This window comes from Herpailurus yagouaroundi, unplaced genomic scaffold, assembly GCF_014898765.1.
Source record: "Herpailurus yagouaroundi ecotype Mexico unplaced genomic scaffold, PumYag 197, whole genome shotgun sequence".
Lineage (NCBI taxonomy): Eukaryota > Metazoa > Chordata > Mammalia > Carnivora > Felidae > Herpailurus > Herpailurus yagouaroundi.
The window spans coordinates 21433725-21454263 of NW_024412428.1; the positions used below are offsets into that span (position 1 = coordinate 21433725).

The following is a 20539-nucleotide window of genomic DNA, read 5'->3' on the forward strand; positions in this document are numbered from 1 at the left end:
TGTGACAGGGATCCAAGTGTGACTGTTATGAATTATAATAATTCTTGCCCTCACTGACGTGAACCTGGAATTTCAGATGAGAAGGGCTGCTCTGGTCCCTGCTGCCTTACTGCCAAGACTCAGTCTAGGACATTTCCTTTAGACTGGCTCCAGAGTTATGAATAACTTTCTCATTTCATGGTACACATAGGAAGTGAGGATTTTTGCCTGATACTCTGGGGTAAATGGCTGACACTACTGGAGACTGGTGTTTCTGGCCTGGTGGCTGTGACCAGAAAGAATCAGTAACTGCACAGGCGTGCCCGGGTGGCTCAGTTGGTTAAGTGTCTGACTTCGGCTCAGGTCATAATCTTGCTTGCTCTCTCTCTCTCTCGCTCTCTCCCCAAAATAAACAAACATTAAAAAAAAATCATTAACTGAACAACTATGACACACCAGTTGGGAAGTTTTGCTCAGAGTGTGGGCAACTCTCTCGAGTCCCTGAAATGGAGTGAGCTGCTTAAAGTCACTGCCTGAATCATCCTGTGCAAGTATTTATTACAGACTTAACTTGTTACATTCTAACAGCCCAAGTCATTGAGCAAGACAGTCTTTGATTGATAATCTTTACCTTAGCAAATCAGTTACACAGTTTTCTTTTTTTTTTTTTTAATGTTTATTTATTTTGAGAGGGAATGGAAGAGGGGCAGAGAGAGGGAAAAAGAGAATCCCAAGTAAGCTCTGTAGTGTCAGTTCAGAGCCCAAAGCAGGCTTGTTCTCACAACCACAAGATCACAACCTGAGCCAATATCAAGAGGTGGACGCTCAACTGACTGAGCCACCCAGGCACCCCCACCCGAGTCATGTAGTTTTCTTTTTTTTTAAAGTTTATTTATTTATTTTGAGAGACAGACAGTGTGAGTGGGGGAAGGGCAGAGAGAGAGGGAGACAGAAGAGAATCCTAAGCAGGCTCCATGCTGTCAGCTCAGAGACTGACCTGGGGCTCGAACTCACAAAACTACGGGACCATGACCTGAGCCCCAACCAAGAGTCAGATGTTTAACCGACTGAGCAACCCAGGCACCCCTAGTTTTCTTATTCAAAAAGACTTCTAACCTTACCACAAAGCATCTGTAGCTATCATGGAGACAAAAAAAAAAAAAAAAAAAAAAAAGCCTCACACAATAACCCAAGTTTTATCTCTGAGCCTTTCTTGTCTGGAACATCCAGTGTTTCCTAGAACATGTCATCCCTTCAGTGCTCAATCTCCCAGTTACTTGTCCCCTCTCTTATGCTCCTCCTATATATTGTTGCTCCTGTCCTTGCTATAAGATCTCAATGGCCCTGGCTAGTAAAAGAGATTCAGAAATGTGGACCTTACTATAATTTGAATAATTAACCTTTGCTTTACCTGAATAAATGCAAACAAATGTCCCTCTGTCAATGTCATCTAGGCAGCGTACTCCCCATCCCTTCTTTTCAGTTTTGAACACCTGTAGCCTCACTTGAGGTCCATGCTGCACAACTCGGTTTTGACACATTTGTCGATTACACTTGCACAACAGGCTGCATTCATAAATGCTGTCAATAAAATATGCAAGAGAAAATCAATCAGATATCCAAATTAAAAGCAAAAGCAGTTTATACTGCTACCTCACCAATAATTACCAAGGGAGGCAGACTAAGTGTGAAGGCTCCTAAAGCTAGACTGCCTGGATTCTCATCATAGCTCCAGCCATCTACTATACTAACTGTGTGGCTTGGATGAGTTATTTAACCTCTGTGCTTCAATTTTCCATTTTTAAAAGAGGGGATATATGATAGTACCTGTCTTATAGGGCTGTTTCATAATTTAATGGGTATTTACAAGGTGCTTAAGGCAATGTCTGGCACATAATAAATGTTAGCTTTTAAAAAACTGTCTAGAAATGTCTGGGAAGGGAATGTCTAGGAAGAAAGATTTTCTGTTTCTATGTATTTTTTAATAACATGATTCTTGAAAGTTTGAAAACTCCCAATTTTTAAATGAGCTTTGTAAACTATACTTCTTAATGAAGAAATGGCTGCCCAAAGCAGGCTAACCCTACAGGGGAACAGCCACCTCAAAGCAAACATTTAAGTATGTTCTGTGTGGTACATGAGTGTTCTCTGACTTCCATTTCCAAGAACAATATATAAATTTGTTTTTTTATTCCTTAATATATAGATTTGTGGTATAAAAATTAATATTTAATGATATCTATAAGACTATAGATCACAATAGTAAAGTACCCACCTTCAAAAATACAAACACCCTGCAACAAATCCTCAAGGTATCTTACCCAGTAGGTATTTGTCTCTGTAGTCTTTTATATTTATATCCAGTGGTTATTTTATTACTCGACAAGGGGCAAGTCTTGGCATTCCTTGCTGTCAACTGAAGACATGCACATTTTGTTCTAAAAGGAAGGCAATGGATGGAGAAGTTAGAATAAAAAAGCACCAACTTGAGTAATGAGAGTCTTCTTAAAAGTGTAAATGATAGGGGTGCTGTGGTGGCTCAGTCAGTTGAGTGTCTAACTCTTGGTTTTAGCTCAGGTCATGATATCACGGTTCATGAGCAAGCCCCACATGGGGCTCTGTGCTGACAGTGCAGAGCCTGCTTGGGATTCTGTCTCCTTCTCTCTCTGCCCCTCCCCTGCTTGTGATCTCTCTCTCTGAAAAAATAAATAAACATTAAAAACTGTAAATGACAGTAAAGGATGTAATTGTATTTAGAATAGTCATTTGGCTCATGGACAGCTGGACTTCTTCCCTAAACAGATTTCTTTAAAAGACAAAAACTAAGAGGAATTTATAAATAATTCTAAATAATATAAATAATTCTAAACTACCCTATCCCTGTATTTGTTCATGAAATACATACTTAACTATATGAGTTTTAGTGTTTTTTTTTTTTTTAACGTTTATTTATTTTTGAGACAGAGAGAGACAGAGCATGAATGGGGGAGGACCAGAGAGAGGGAGACACAGAATCTGAAACAGGCTTCAGGCTCTGAGCTGTCAGCACAGAACCCGACGCGGGGCTCGAACTCACGGACTGCGAGATCGTGACCTGAGCTGAAGTCGACCGCTTAACTGACTGAGCCACCCAGGCGCCTCATAGTTTTAGTTTTTTTAAATGAATTCCTTTCATTTCCTATTCAGCAGAAGCTAGTTTGTGAAAATTCTCCTAGCTCCCCTCTCCTACAATGGATAAACTTATGTGCGAAAGGGCATAGGTAGTTTTGCAGACATCTTAAATTCTCTCTCCCTCCAATTACATGAAAACAATTGGGGAGATTGATGCTGGCCATCTGGCTACTACAATCTGCTTTTCATAATGTTGCTAAGCAGAAAACATACAACCATAGATTTCTCTCCTGCAAGATGGCAATGTAGAAAGACCTCCTCCATATACACACCAGATCTACCTATTTGTAAAGCAATGCTTTGGGAAGAACTGAAGGCTGACTGAACAGCTTCTTCACAACAAAAGATAGACCATGTACAGAATGGCAAGAGAGACAGAGACACTGTAATGAAGGGAACCCCCACCACCTCTGACACTGTAAACTGCAGTGGGGAAGGACTGGTGAGCAGATTTATCTGCCCTGGGGCACAGAAAAAAAGAAATGACAACTAGAATACAAAGGAACTGGCCTTAGAACCCTGTTGATTGGCAGGGGAGCTGCTGCAACTCTCTGAGTTAGAGGGGCTGGCAAGTGCCCCATTTTACGTTTCCTCTGCACCTTAATAGCACAGATGAGAGTAGAGTCTGGGAGCCCTAATTGGACTATCACCATACCAAGCCTCAGACGCCTTGAAGCACAGAAAAAAAGCTGCATTTTCAAAGAACAACTAGGACATAAAAGACTCAGCCCTAAAACTATGCAAAATGGCAGGGAAGCTGCTGAAACCCTCTCAGAGTCAGAGAGGCTGGTGAACACCACAGGTGATATTCCCCCTCCACCCTGACAGTGCAGACAGGACAAGGGTCCAGGTACCTTAGCGGACCTACCACTGCGGTGAGCCCTGGGACCCTACCCCACACCAGCCTTAGCCATCCAATTAAAGCGGCCCCAGTGCAGCACACACCAGATACCTCTGGTCAGCATTCACTATAGCTGCAGACATCTCTTCAAGGTGACACAGGTGCAAAGTACCCTGGAAGACTCCAGGCTCACACTACTCTGGCTTCAGATGACATGTTAGCATATCCCTGGTACACAGTATCCTAGGACCTCCTGACCCATTTCCTGAATCAGCCCTAGCCACCCTGCCAGGGCCCCCTGAATAAAGAACTATGGGACCTTTGGCCTAACACCCATTTAAGCTTCAGTTGTTTTCCCAAGGTACCCTCTCTGTGAAGAACCCTGGGACCATCCCAGACAATGTCCACTTCAGCGTCAGTTGTCTGGCCAATGTGCAATCTATGCTGAGAGCCCTAGGACTGCTCCATCCCACACCAACTTCATCTCCAGGCATCCCACCAGGACAGTGTCAGCATGGAGTCCTCTGTCCCACAGCCCACAAGAGCCACAGATCCAGCCAGTCAAAGTCACTTAGGCACACAGTCTCCACAGACACAATCACACAGAAGATCATTACTTCCTGTTTAGGAGAAGTTAACAATTACACCTAATTCAACAGAAACAAAGACAGAAAGTCAAGTAAAATGAGGAGACAGGAATATGCTCCAAACAAAAAAACTACACAAAACCTCAGAAAATAAGCTAAATGAAATGAAGATAAGCAATATGCTTGATAGAGAGTTCACAGTAATGATCATGAAGACATTTACCAAACTGTAGAAAAGATTGGATGAACTCAGTGAAAACTTCAACAAAGAAGATAGAAAATATGAAAAAGAACCAATCAGAGTTGATGACTATAACTGAAATGAAAAATATACTAGAGGGAATCAACAGATTCAAGGATGCAGAAGAACATATTAGCAATCTGAAAGATTGGGTAATAGAGTACCCAAGCTGAACAATAAGAAAACACAAATAAATGTTGAAAAAAAAAAAAAAAAAAAAAAGAAAACACAAATTAAAAAAAAAATGAGGATAGGTTAAGGGATCTCTTGGACAATATCAAGTGAGCAAACATTTCCACTACAGGGGTCCTGGAAGTAGAAGAGAGAGATAAAGGGGTAGAAAACTTATTTGAAGAAATAATAGCTGAATATTTCCCTAACCCAGGAAAGAAACAGACATCCAGGTTCAGGAAGCACAGAAAGTTTCAAACAAGATGAATCCACAGAGGTCCACACCATGATACATAATAATTAAAACGTTAAAGATTAAAGATAAGGATAGAATTTTAAAAGCAGCAAAAGAGAAGCAACTAGTAACATTTAAGGACAAACCCATAAAGCTATCAGCTTGTTTTTCAGCATAAACTTTGCAGGCCAGAAGGGAGTGGGCATGATATATTCAAACTACTGAAAGGAAAAAAAAAATCTACAACCAAGAATATTCTACTTGGCAAGATTATCATTCATAATTCAAGGAGACATAAAGACTTTCCCAGACAAACAAGTTAAAAGGTTCATCATTACCAGATTGTCCTTACAAGAAATGTTAAAATGGAACACAAAAGGCCATAATTAGAAGAAAATTATGAAAGGGAAGAGGACTCACAAAATTAAAAGATATAAAATATGACAATATAGATATAAAATGTGGGAGGGGGGAGTTAAAATGAAGAAGTTCCTTTAGACTGTGTTTAACCTTAAGTGACCATCAGTTTAATACAGACTACTCTATACTTAGGATGTTATATATAAACCTCACAGTAACCAAAAACCTGTAATAGAGATACAAAAGAAAGCCAAGCCTAATACTAAAGAAAGTAATCAATCTTAAGGAATGAGAACAAGAGAAGAAAGGAATGGAGAACTACAGATATGTCCAGAAAACAATTAACAAAATGGCAATCAGCACACACTTATCAATAATTATGTTAAATGTAAATGGACTAAATGCTTCAATCAAAAGACATAGGGTGACAGAATGGATTTAAAAACAAAAACAAAGACTCATCTATGTGCTGCTTACAAGAGACTCTCTTCAGACCTAAAGACACAGACTGAAAGTGAAAAGATGGGAAATGATATTCCATGCAAATGGAAGTGGGAAAAAAAAAAAACAAACCTGTGGTAGCAGTATTATATTGGACAAAATGGACTTCAAAACAAAGATTGTAACAAGACACAAAAAAGGGCAATATATAATGATACAGGATCAATCCAAAGACAGGATACAACATTGTAAATATTTAAGCACTCAACATGGCAGCCCCTAAATGCATAAGGCAAGTTTTAACAGACATAAAGGGAGAAACTGACAGTAATACAATAATAGTAGGGGACTTTAATATCCTACTTACATCAGTGAACAGATCATCCAGGCAGAAAGTCAATAAGAAAACTGTCTTTTTTTTTTTAATTTTTTTTAACGTTTTATTCATTTTTGAGACAGAGAGAGACAGAGCATGAATGGGGGAGGGGCAGAGAAAGAGGGAGACACAGAATTGGAAGCAGGCTCCAGGCTCTGAGCCATCAGCCCAGAGCCCGACGTGGGGCTCGAACTCACGGACCGCGAGATCGTGACCTGAGCCCAAGTCGGACGCCCAACCGACTGAGCCACCCAGGCGCCCCAAGAAAACTGTTTTTGAATAACACCAGACCAGATGGACTTAAGAGATACACATATACAGAACATTCAAGCCAAATACAACAGAATATACAATCTTTCCAAGTGCACATAGAACATTCTATAGGATAGATCACATATCCCAATAAACAAGTCTTAATAAATTTAAGAAGACTGAAATCCTATCAAACATCTTTTCTGACCACAATGGAATGAAATTAGAAATCAATTACAAAAAAAAAAAAGTGGAGAAACCATAAACATGTAGAGGCTAAACAATATGCTACTCAACAAGCAATGGCTCAATGAAAAACTCAAAGAGAAAATTTAAAAATACCTGCAAACAAATGAAACCCACTGGTCCAAAATCTTTGGGATGCAGCAAAAGAAATTTTAAAAGAGAAATGTATAGTGATCTCAAGAAACAAGAAAAATCTCAAACAATTTAAACTTACACCTCTAGAAATTAGAAAAAGAAGAACAAGACCCAAAATTAGTAGCAAATAATAAAGAATAGGGCAGAAATAAATGTAAAAGAGACTAAGAAAAAAAAATAGACAAGATCAATGAAACCAAGAGCTGAATCTTTGAAAAGAAAAACAAAATTGATAAACCTTTAGCCAGATTCATCAAGAACAAAAAGAGGATCCAAATAAATAAAATCAGAAATGAAAGGGGTAAAGTAACAATTGACACTACAGAAATACAAAGGATGATAATAGATAAGAGACCACTATGAAAAATTACAAGTCAACAAGTTAACAACCTAGAAGAAATGGGTAAGTTCACAGAAACATATAATTTTCCAAAACTATATCAAGAAAAAGAAAATCGGAATAGTCTGGTTACTAGTAACAAAACTAAACTGGAAATAAAAAAAAAACTCCATTTAAAGAAGAGTTAATACATATTCTCAAACTATTCTAAAAAACAGAAGGGAAAGGAAAACTTCCAAATACATTCTATGAGGCCAGCATTATCTTGATACAAAACCCGAGTAAGTATATTACAAAAAATGAAACTACAGGCCAAGATTCCTGATGCAAAAATCCTCAACAAAAGATTAGCAACCAAATTCAACAATACATTAAAAAGATCATTTACCATGATCAAGTGGGATTTATTCCTGGGATGCAAAGATGGTTCAATATATGCAAATAAATCAACATGATACTCAACATTAACAAAAGGATAAAAATCACAGGATCATCTCAGTAGATTCACAAAAAGCATTTGACAAAATTCAACATTGTTCATGATAAAAAAAACTCTCAACAAAGTGGGATTAGAAGGAACATACCTCAACATAACAAAGGCCATAAATGACAAACTCAGAGCTAATATCATACTCAGTGGTGAAACCTGAGAGCTTTTCCTCTAAGATCAGGAATAAGACCAGGATGTCCACTCCCACGACTTTTATTCAACATAATACAGGAAGTCCTAGCCACAGCAATCAGACAAGAAAAAGAAGTAAGAGGCATCCAAATTAGTAAGAAAGAAATAAAATTGTCACTGTTTGCAGATGACATGATACTACATACAGAAAACCCTAAAGACTCCACCAAAAAAACTACTAGAACTGATAAATGAATTCAGTAAAATCAGAGGATACAAAATCGATGTACAGAAATCCATTGCATTTCTCTACATTAACTAATACAAAGAGAAATTAAGAAAGCAATCTCATTTACAACTGTACCAAAATAGGGATGCCTGGGTGGCTCAGTTGGTTAAGCATCTGTCTTTGCCTCAGGTCATGATCTCGCGATTTGTGAGTTTGAGCCCTGTGTCAGTCTCTGTGCTGACAGTCTAGAGCCTGGAGCCTGCTTCATATTCTGTGTCTCCCTCTCTTTGTGCCCCTCCCTCTTCCTCTCTCTCTGAGATAATAAACATTAAAAAAAAAATTGTACCAAAATAATTAAATACCTAAGAATAAACTTAACCAAGGTTGGGGGGTGCCTGGGTGGCTCAGTTGGTTAAATGTCTGACTTCAGCTCTGGTCATGATTTCACAGTTTGTGAGTTTAAGCCCCGCATTGGGTTCTGTGCCGACAGCCTGCTTCAGATTCTGTGTCTCCCTCTCTCTCTCTGCCCCTCTTCTGCTTGCACCCTCTCTCTTTCAAAAGTAAATAAACATTAAACAAATTTTTTAAATGGGGCGCCTGAGTGGCTCAGTCAGTTAAGCATCCAAATTTGGCTCAGGTCATGATCTCCCAGTTGGTGGGTTCGAGCCCCGCATCGGGCTCTGTGCTGACAGCTGAGAGCCTGGAGCCTGCTTTGGATCCTGTGTCTCCTTCTCTCTCTGCCCCTCCCCTGCTCACACTCTTTCTCTCCCAAAAATAAACATTAAAAAAATTTTTTAAAAAAACTTAACCAAAGTGAAAAACCTGTACTCTGAAAATGATGGATGAAAGAAATCAAAGACAAATGGAATGATATTCCATGCTCATGGATTGGAAGAATATTGTTAAAATGTCTATACTACCCAAAGCAATCTACAGATTTAATGCAATCCCTGTTAAAATATCAACAGCATTCTTCACAGAACTAGAATAATCCTAAAATTTGTATGGAACCACACCCACACACCCACACACCCACACCAAAAAACCAAAACAATCTTGAAAAAGAAAAACAAAGCTGGAAGCATCACAATTCCAGATTTTAAGTTATACTACAAAGCCGTAGTAACCAAAATAGTATGGTACTGGCACAAAAACAGACACACAGGTCAAAAGAACAGGATAGAAAGCCCTGAAACAAACCCATGATTATATGGTCAATTAACATAACAAAAGAGGCAAGAACATGCAATGGGAAAAAGACACTCTTTTCAACAAATAGTGTTGGGAAAACATGATAGCTACATGCAAAAGAATAAGACTGGACCACTTTCTCACATCATACATAAAAAAATAAAATCAAAATGGATTAAGGACCTAAATATGAGACCTGAAACCAAAAAAGTCCTAGAAGAGAGCACAGGCAGCAATTTCTCTGACATCAGTTGAAGCAATATTTTTCTAGATATGTCTCCTAAGGCAAGAGAAATAAAAGCAAAAATAAACTATTGGGACTACATCAAAATAAAAAGCTTCTATACAACAATGGAAACCATCAAGAAAACTAAAAGACAACCTATTGAATGAGAGAAGATATTTGCACATGACATTATCTGATAAGGAGTTAGTATCCCCAATATATAAGAACTTACACAACTTAACACCCAAAGGACAAACGATCCAATTAAGAAATGGGCAGAAGATATGAACAGAATTTCTCCAAAGAAGACATATGGCTAACAGACACATGAAAAGATGCTCAACATTACTCATCATCAGGGAAATGCATATCAAAACTACAGTAAGATATCATCTCACACCTTTCAAAATGGCTAAAATCAAAAACACAAGAAACAAGTTTTGGTGAAGATGTGGAGAAAAAGGAACTCTCCTATACTGTTGATGTGAATGCACACTGGTGCAGCCACTGTGGAAAACCATATGGAGGTTCCTCAGAAAGTTAAAAACTATGATCCAGTAATCGCAGTACTAGGTATTTACCCAAATAATAATAATAAAAATACTAATTCAAAAGGATATATGCACCCCTATGCTTATTACAGCATTATCTACAATAGCCAAATTATGGAAGCAACCTAAGTGTCCACCAATAGATGAATGGATATAGAAGAGATGGTATACATATATATATGTGTCTGTGTGTGTGTATATATATATATATATATATATATATATATATATATATGTAATGGAATATTTTTCAGACATAAATACAAATGAAATCTTGCCATTTGTAACAACATGGATGGAGCTTGAGAGTATAATGCTAAGTGAGATAAGTCAGTTAGGTAAAGACAAATACCATATGATTTCAGTTATATGTGGAATTTAAGAAACAAAGTAAATGAGCAAAGGAATAAAAAAAAGAGAGAGATGGGGTGCCTGGGTGGCTCAGTCAGTTAAGTGCCTGATGCTTGGTTTTGGCTCAGGTCATGATCTCACCGTTAGTGGGTTTGAGGTGTTCATTAGGCTCTGTGCTGACAGCATGGAGCCTGCTTGGGATTCTCCTTCTGCCTCTCTCCCTCTCTGCCTTTCCCCCACTCACGTGTGCATACACTCTCTCTCAAAATAAATAAATAAAACTTAGCAGAGAGAGAGAGAGAAAAATCAAGAAACAAACTCTTAACTACAGAGAACAAACTGATGGTTATCAGAGGGGAGGTAGGTGGAGGAACAGGTTAAATAGCTGATGGGGATTAAGAGCACACGTATCATGGGGCGCCTGGGTGGCTCAGTCGGTTAAGCGTCCGACTTCGGCTCAGGTCATGATCTCTCAGTTCGTGGGTTTGAGCCCCGCATCAGGCTCTGTGCTGACAGCTCAGAGCCTGGAGCCTGTTTCATATTCTGTGTCTCCCTCTCTCTGACCCACCCCTGTTCATGCTCTGTCTCTCTCTGTCTCAAAAATCAATAAACATTAAAAAAAAAAAATTAAAAAAAAAAAACACGTATCATGATGAGCACTGAGTAATGTATAGAACTGTTGAATTGTTATAATGTACACCTGAAACTAACACTCTATGTTAAGTACATTGGAATTAAAATAAAAATCTTAATAAAAAATTAAAATTAAAATGCAAGACAAAAAGCCCCAGAAATCTGTTGCATTTCTACACACTATTAACAAATGAAATTAAGAAAAAAAAAATCCCATTTATAATTGCACCAAAAGGAATAAAATATCTAGGAATAAACTTAAGAGGGGGCGCCTGGGTGGCTCAGTCGGTTAAGTGTCTGACTTCAGCTCAGGTCATGATCTCTCAGTTCGTGAGTTCAAGCCCCACGTCAGGCTCTGTGCTGATGGCTCAGAGCCTGGAGCCTGTTTCAGATTCTGTGTCTCCCTCTCTCTCTGACCTTCCCCCGTTCATGCTCTGTCTCTCTCTGTCTCAAAAATAAATAAACGTTAAAAAAAAAAAAGAGATAAAAATCCTATATTCTGAAAACTATAAAACACTTATGAAAGAAACTGAAGAGGACAAAAACAAATGGAAAGATATTCCATATCCATGGACTGGAAGAATTAATATTGTTAAAATGTCCACATTACTCAAAGCAATCAATCTACAGATTCAATGCAATCCCTTTCAAAATACCAATAGTATCTTTCACATAGACAGAACAAATAATACTAGAAGTTGTATGAAACCACAAAAGACTCTAAATATCCAAAGCAATCCTGGGAAAGAAGAAAAAAGCTGGAGGTAACCCAATCTCAGATACCAAGATATACTACAAAGTTATAATAATCAAAATAGTATGGTACTGGCAAAAAAATAGACACTTAGATCAATGGAATAGATACAGAGCCCAGAAACAGATGTGCATTCACATGGTCAGTTAATCTTCAACAAAGGAGGCAAGAATATACTATGGGGGAAAGACAGTCTCTGCAATAAATGGTGCTGGGAAAACTGGACAGCTACATGCAAAAGAATGAAACTGGACCACTTTCCTACACCATACACAAAAATGAACTAAAAATGGATTAAAGACCTAAATGTGAGAACTGAAACAATACAACTCCTAGAAGAAAAACATAGGCAGCCACTTCTTTGACATTGGCTGTAGAAACATTTTTCTAGATATGGCTCTTGAGGTAAAGGAATCAAAAGCAAAAATAAACTATTGGGACTACACCAAAACAAAAAGCTTTTGCACAGCATGGGAAACCATCAACAAAATGAAAAGGAACCTACTCAATGGGAGAACATATTTGTAAATGACATACCTGATAAGGGGTTAATATCCAAAATAGGCAAAAAACCTCACACAACTCAAAACCAAAAAACCAAATAATCTGATTAAAGAATAGACAGAGGACCTGAATAGACATTTTTCCAAAGAAGACATACAGATGACCAACAGATGCATGAAAAGATGCTCAACATCACTAAGTATCAGAAAAATGAAAACCAAAACCACAATGAAAACAAACAAAAACCACAGTGAGATACATCACTTCACACCTATCAGAATGTCTATGACCCCACAGAAATAACAGGGGTTGGTCAGGATGTAGAGAAAAACACTATATACACTGTATATATCATCTCTAAAAATAAAACATTACATTTAAAAACTAAACTTTCAAAAGATTTGGTGCTACATCCTCTATACTTTTAAGTACATATATACCTACAAACAGTATATTATACTGTTTTTAAAAATTCACTATAGTTATTATCCTACAACTTGCCTTTTTCATTCAAAATGGTGTTTTTGAGATTCATCTGTGTTATATACAAATGTAGTTAATTCCTTCTAATTTTCAGACAGCATTTAGACAAGCAATTAAGTTGCTTAGTATATAACAAAGTTGCTTCTAGCTTTCAATATTACGAACAATACTGCAGTGAACAGCTTGTTCTTCTGCTTATGTGTAAGCACCTCTAGAATAGTATCTCTCGAATATTTTTGAATATGACCCACAGTAAAATACATGTTCTTCATGATCCTTTACAGGCATATACACTTCTCTGTGTATGTGTATAAACTGACACAGTGGCATGAAACTTTATCCTATGTATGATGCACTTGGTTTTTTTTTTTTTCTTTTTAAAGATTTTAAGTAATCTGTAAACCCAATGCAGGGCTCAAACTTAACAACTCCAAGATCAAGAGTCATGCTCTACCAAATGAGTCAGTCAGGTGCCCCCTGGGTATTTTTATTTAATTTAAAAAATGCTATTTACAACCGCTTTAATGATTTTACATCCCACTAAATCTGTAGCTTGGAAAACAATACTCTAGATATACTTAAAAGTACTATTGCTGGAAAGAACATATGCATATCTTCAATTGCTATGTAATTGTTTGAACAACCCCTTGTGAAAAAACTGGTCTGGCTTTGTACAGTATTCTAGTTTTACAGTTATTCTCCTTTGGGATTTTAAGCTAACATGCCTGTTTGTGTCTTCCTTTACTTCTGATGAGACGTGTGCTGTCAATCTTTTTTTCTGATAGTGTTTGAGATTTATTCTGTACCTTAGAAATCTTTTACGTTGCATCATGATGTATTTAGGTGTCTATTTATCTTATTTTCCCTTCGTAGTACATTGTAGGCTTTTTTCACTCTGAGGACTCTGGCTTTCTTCAGTTCTGGAAAACTTTCAGCTATCATCTCGTTAAATGTTGCTTTCTTCTTCTTCTCAGATATACTGGAGTTTCTCATTTTATCCTCCATAGTTTTTAATCTGTAAATTATCTTCCCCATGTCTTTATCTGTTTGTATTCTGGGAGATCTCTTTCATTTTGCCTTGTAATTTACTAATGCTCTCTCCAGCTATATGAACTCTACCATTGAGTGTGTCTAGTTAGGGTTTTTTTTTTTTTAATGTTTATTTATTTTTGAGAGAGAGGGTGAGACCCAGAGTGCAAGCAGGGAGGGACAGAGACAGAGGGAGACACAGAATCCGAAGCAGGCTCCAGGCTCTGAGCTGTCAGCACAGAGCCCAAAATGCGGCTTAAACTCAGGAACTGCTAGATCATGACCTTGAGCTGAAGTCGGATGCTTAACTGACTGAGCCATTCAGGTGCCCCAATCTATTTAGTTTTTAATTTCATTGACCCCATGTTTTATTTCCCACATTTCCATTTTTTTTCATATATATATATACATATATATATATTTTTCCCCCTAATCTCCTTTTCTTTTTTTTTTTTTAATTTTTTTTTTCAACGTTTATTTATTTTTGCGACAGAGAGAGACAGAGCATGAATGGGGGAGGGGCAGAGAGAGAGGGAGACACAGAATTGGAAACAGGCTCCAGGCTCTGAGCCATCAGCCCAGAGCCTGACCTAATCTCCTTTTCTTGAAGGATAATAACATTTTAATCTCTGTGAACATTTTATTTTATTTTATTTTATTTTTTTTCAACGTTTATTTATTTTTGGGACAGAGAGAGACAGAGCACGAACGGGGGAGGGGCAGAGAGAGAGGGAGACACAGAATCGGAAACAGGCTCCAGGCTCTGAGCCATCAGCCCAGAGCCTGGCGGGGCTCAAACTCACGGACCGCGAGATCGTGACCTGGCTGAAGTCGGACGCTTAACCGACTGCGCCACCGAGGCGCCCCTCTGTGAACATTTTAAACATACCTATTTTAAAGTCTCTTTTAAACAGATTCTGCATTTATCTCTGATTCTTCAGGTGTGAATTCTCCCATTTGTTGAGATTCACACTGTCTTTATGGTCCTAAACATCTCTGTATGCTCTGTATGAAATCATACCTTGGGGCACCTGAATGGCTCAGTCGGCTAAGCGTCTGACTTCGGCTCAGGTCATGATCTCACAGCTCGTGAGTTCAAGTCCTGCATCGGGCTCTGTGCTGACAGCTCAGAGCCTGGAGCCTGCTTTGGATTCTGTGTCTCCCCTCTCTCTCCTCCCTTCCTCTACTCGCATGCTCTCTCAAAAATAAATATTAAAAAATTAAAAAAAGAAATCATACCTTTCCATAAGGTTTACTCCTGGGTACTCCTTTACATTGACTCCTTTCCCTGTTGCTCTGGCTATGACTATGGGTTTCATTGCTCTGCAACCGGTTATTGTTAATCTCATTCCAGGCTTTGTGAGATAATTAGCCTGTTCCCAGTCCTGTAGAGGTCCCTGTTTCCATTCCCAGGAGAACTCAGTGCCCACTCAATGCCATGCATGGGACATGTTTAATTCCCATTCCTGTAAGAGTTAGAAAACCTGGCCACAGTGCTTGTGTCCATTTCCAGATCCCAATGGGTTTCAGCCTTTGCTTTTGTGATTTCTCCTATAATTTCTGGCCAATAGATGCAAATATGTATACTGGTGGCACATTTTATATAAAGATTAGTGTCCATGGTATTAAAGCAAAAATCGCGGGGTGCCTGGGTGGCGCAGTCGGTTAAGCATCCGACTTCAGCCAGGTCACGATCTCGCGGTCTGTGAGTTCGAGCCCCGCGTCAGGCTCTGGGCTGATGGCTCGGAGCCTGAAGCCTGTTTCCGATTCTGTGTCTCCCTCTCTCTCTGCTCCTCCCCCGTTCATGCTCTGTCTCTCTCTGTCCCAAAGATAGATAAACATTGAAAAATTAAAAAAAAAAAAAAAAAAGCAAAAATCGCATATAACCAAGATTCTTTTAAAAAATCTCAAAAACTGACCATTAGGTAAACAGTGTCCAATAGTTTTTTTTTTTTCTCTCCAGCACTGAGAGATTGGGGCTTGGCCACATGTAGTTAGATTATACTTAGAGGCAATGTTAAGACAAAAAAACAACAACTTATTTTTAAACAAAATAAAAGCTGGCACTGTGAGAGATTTCTCTCTCTAAAGAGATTTCTCTTTAGGCCTCTATGGCAGGCCTAAAAAACTGAGCCAAACTGAGGTAACAGCAAATTCATGTATCTCATGTCACACTTCAACAGAGAAAACGGTGAAACTACTATCTTTACTATTTAAATTATTTCTCTCTCTCTTCTTCTTCTTTTGCCAAGTACAGGTAGCTAAAATTTGCATTAAATTAAATATGTATAATGCAACTATATATGCCTACCTACAAATACATGTATCTTACATACCTTTAAAACAAAATTTTCAAATTCCTAATATATTGGAATATGTTTTAATTTTTTAATGGAATGCCAATGTTATGAGAATACTAATTATAACTATTTATAAGGGGCGCCTGGGTGGCTCAGTCGGTTGGGCAAATGACTTTGGCTCGGGTCATGATCTCATGGTTTGTGGGTTTGAGCCCCACATCAGGCTCTGTGCTGACAGCTGGGAGCCTGGAGCCTGCTTCGGATTCTTTGTCTCCCTCTCTCTGTCCCTCCCCCACTTGTGCTCTGTCTCTCTCTCTCTCTCAAAAATAAGTAAAATGTAAAAAAAAAATTTTTTTTAATAAAAAAATAAGTGTTTATAAAAAAGCAGCAAAGAAGTATCTGTAAAAGTAAAATAAGACATATAACATAATGATTAACAGTATGGGTTCAAATCCTGGCTTTTCAATTTGTTTGCACTATGATCTTAAAATTGGCTTCTCAACTTCCTCATTTGTAACACAGAAGTAACATTACCTACCTCAGAAGGTGTGTGAGGATTAAATAAAAAAGTGTATGTAAAGTGCTCGTCACAGTGTATGGCATTGTTACATGGCATTAGCTGGACTTGTTGCTATAATGATTGTGGTACTAGATTACAGGAAATACTCATCCTTGGGAGAAAGAATTTTTAATTTACTATTGTATTTGGCAAGCAGTTTTCTTTTCTATTGCTGGTGAGAGTGTATCTTTCCATTTTAGATTCTTGGTAAACAGAGTTTAGACAGACAGACAAACTGATACACAGGACTTCTTGACAAGTACTCTACATTCAGAAGATGTTTGGAAATGCCATGTTTCTCTACTCACATGTCTATGCAGCCCTCAGAACAGTCACATGAATCAGTAAACATGTTGGAAAAGCTGTTTAGATAATATGCTCGTGGCCACATAGTCCTTCTGTACTTAAACTGTGGAAGCTTTCTATTGTCAATTTCATTACAGAAAGAAATGGGTACCGATTCCACTCCATTGCTAATATCCACATCAGAAACAATTTCTTCTTGTTTTGGGTAATTCCGAGTCAACTGAACATAGGTATTGAAAGAAAAGTTATCTGTAAATAAAAAGTTACATTCTGTCTCAAGCAGGTAACGAAAAACTTCCTCCACGTTTCGTAGACTCCTTCCACAAGGGGTTCTATAACTCACGTGGAGTGCTGAAGAATGAGAGTTTGTCTTTGCGTGTCGTCTTTGGAAGTGGCATTTGATTGGTAGCTGCAGAGGGTTTTCTCCCTTGAAGGTTAGTGGCATTTTCATCAGACAAGTTCTAGAGCAGTCATGACTTTGGTAACGTAAATTCAAAGATGATTTCTTTTCTGTAATGTATGCAACTTTATTTTCCAAAGGAGGAATTTCCTTATTTTTTGTAGATCTGTTTAAAATTAATTATTCATTAGTATCTCAAATATATAGCACAATTCCCCATTTTTAAAAAACATTGTACACTAAGGTGCAATTAGTTCCTATTATCTTCTTTTTAGACATAATACAATAAGCCGGACTCTGAAATCCACATTTTACTTATTATGTTCTGTAGCCATATAGAAGTTATACCTTAGGGATTTTTTTTCCCTTGGACACCAAATACATGGTGTCTACCTCTTCAACTGGGTGTCTAACAATTCGGTCCAATTCTGACACTATCTATCTACTTGGAGGCAGCATCAGCTCCCAGGTGTTAAAGAGCTCAGTCCCACAAGACTGTCCCCACTTCAGATGCGAAACACAAGTTCCAGGCCACTCAAACTTTTGACCAACCCAGGGGTTTCCACATGCTTTCCTCAAGTTTGATAATTTGCTAGAAAGACTCACTTTATTTTTTTTATTATTTAAAAAAAAATTTTTTTTCAACGTTTATTTTATTTTTGGGACAGAGAGACAGAGCATGAACAGGGGAGGGTCAGAGAGAGAGGGAGACACAGAATCGGAAACAGGCTTCAGGCCATCAGCCCAGAGCCCGACGCGGGGCTCGAACTCACGGACCGCGAGATCGTGACCTGGCTGAAGTCGGACGCTTAACCGACTGCGCCACCCAGGCGCCCCTAGAAAGACTCACTTTAATTACTATTACCAGTTTATAATAAGATACAACTCAGGGACAGCCAAATGTATGAAGTGCATGAGGCAAGGTAAGTGGGAACAGGCACGGAGTGTTCCTACCCTCTCTGTGTGCACCACCCTCCCAGCACCTCAAAGCATTTACCAACCAGGAAAACTTCCAGAACCCTGTCCATTTAGAGGTTTTTATGGAGACTTTATTATGTAAGCATGATTGATCAAATCATTTGCCAATGGAGATTATCTCAACCTCCAACCCTTCCCCCCTCCCTGGAGGTTGGGAGGTAGGACTGAAGGTTTCCAGCTTCTAATCATAATGTTTAGTCTTTGGTTGACTAGCCCCCACCCTGAGGCTACTCAGGAGCCCCTCGTTAAGAGTCATTTCATTAGCATGCCAAAGACATTCATTCTTCAGCCTACTCCAAAGGTTTTAGAGGCTACACAGGATCAGAACAAACACCAAGTATCTTTCCTATTATACAATAACCTAATTTCAGAATATTCCAGAAAGTTTGATTACAGGTGTTAACTCCGTGCTACAGTACCTATCAAATTTAGAGTTTATTTAGAGGATGCACTTTGAGGAATGTTACTTCAGGCATGCTTGGGTTCGCTTGTAAGAAAATCGGTAAAGGCTAGCCAAAAAAATTACGAATTCATCAGGAATCCTTCAACAACTGTAACAGTTTTTTTCTGTAATATGTATTACACCTAGCATCATACTGACATATTTTAAAATAATCAACTGACATGAGAAAATGGAGAGGTTACTGAATTTAAGAAAAAAAATCTGTGAAAAGACTCCATGTATATGGAACTTGGGTTTTAATCTTTCTTCAGATACCTGAAGAAACTAAGTTTTACTTTACATAGTATTTTCTATCTTTAGGTATCTGTTATTTATTATAAAAGTTATATAGGTATTTTAGAGATATTTTTACAATTACCATATAAAGCAGCACTATCCAATAAAACTTTCTGCATTGATGGAAATGTTTCATATCTGTGCTGTTCAATTTGGGAGCCCCACTAGCCACATGTGGTGAATTATTCAGCACTTTTAAATGTGGCTAGCATGACCAGAAAAAAATTTTTTTTATTTTGATCAATTCAAATTTAATTTTAATTCAAATAATTCAAATTTAAATAGGCACATGTAACTAATGGCTACTTACTGAAAGCAGAGATATGAAGTTCCCCATCCCCTTTCTAGCTATATAGCAATCCTTTGCATAAATTCCACAAGTTATTTAGTCTTCTGTTGTTTCCAATCTTTTGCTATTACAAATCATTATGCGGTGAATAACCTTGTGCATAACAATTTCATACATGTAAAGATTATCACTTCAGAATACATTTCCAGAAGGGGCAGTACTAGGTCACAGGGTAAATGAATTAGTAATTTGTAAAGATTGCCTAATTGTTCTTCATGGGGTCAGCCCTTTGAGCAATTTATGAGAGTACCTGCTTTTGCAGAGCCTTATCAGACAATGGCTCTTGATGCTTTGGGATTTTTGACAATCTAATAGATGAAAGGATATGCTAGAATATATTTAATATAAACCTTTTAATGTAAAAAACATTTGTTTCCAATTTTCCTGTATGTTACTACTTTGATCAACATCCTCATACATAAATCCTTGACCAAATTCCTGATTATTACCTTAGGGTACATTCCTTTAAGAAGAGTTACTAGGTAACTAGAATACACATTTTAAAATAACCTCTTATTAATAAAACTTGCAAACTTACATAACTGTGTATTTTCTCATTAAAAAACCTGATACATTGGGGGAACCTGGGTGGCACAGTCAGTTAAGCTTCTGACTTTGGCTCAGGTCATGATCTCGCAGTCCATGAATTTGAGCCCTGAGTCAGGCTCTGTGCTGACAGCTCAGAGCCTGGAGCCTGCTTCACATTCTGTGTCTCCCTCTCTCTCTCTGCCCCTCCCCCACTTGCACTCTGTCTCTCTCTCTCTCTCTCTCTCTCTCAAAAATAAACATTAAAAATTAAAAACAACAACAACAACACAAACCTGATATATTGGATCCCCATATACTTGTAAGAACTGTAGAACTCTTAGCACATGATGCCTCCATCTAAACCTGTGCACTACCACAACAAAACTCCAGCAAGGCTTCTAGCAGCATAAGACCAAGTCTCTGGGATGACCC

At 38.1% G+C, this 20539-nt stretch overlaps 1 protein-coding gene across 5 annotated transcripts in view; it reads right to left on the reverse strand.

Annotated features, from left to right (window-relative positions):
- The window catches only part of SETDB2 (SET domain bifurcated histone lysine methyltransferase 2), a 90154-nt gene that overhangs the window by 44750 nt on the left and 24865 nt on the right, over positions 1–20539 (reverse strand). For all 5 annotated transcript variants that reach the window (XM_040448383.1, XM_040448379.1, XM_040448378.1 and 2 more), the window contains 3 exons: positions 17116–17679; positions 2301–2417; positions 1391–1560 (listed from right to left, as the gene is read on the reverse strand). In XM_040448383.1, the coding sequence (XP_040304317.1) occupies positions 1391–1560; positions 2301–2417; positions 17116–17679 (851 nt within the window). The remainder of the gene's footprint in view (positions 1–1390; positions 1561–2300; positions 2418–17115; positions 17680–20539) is intronic.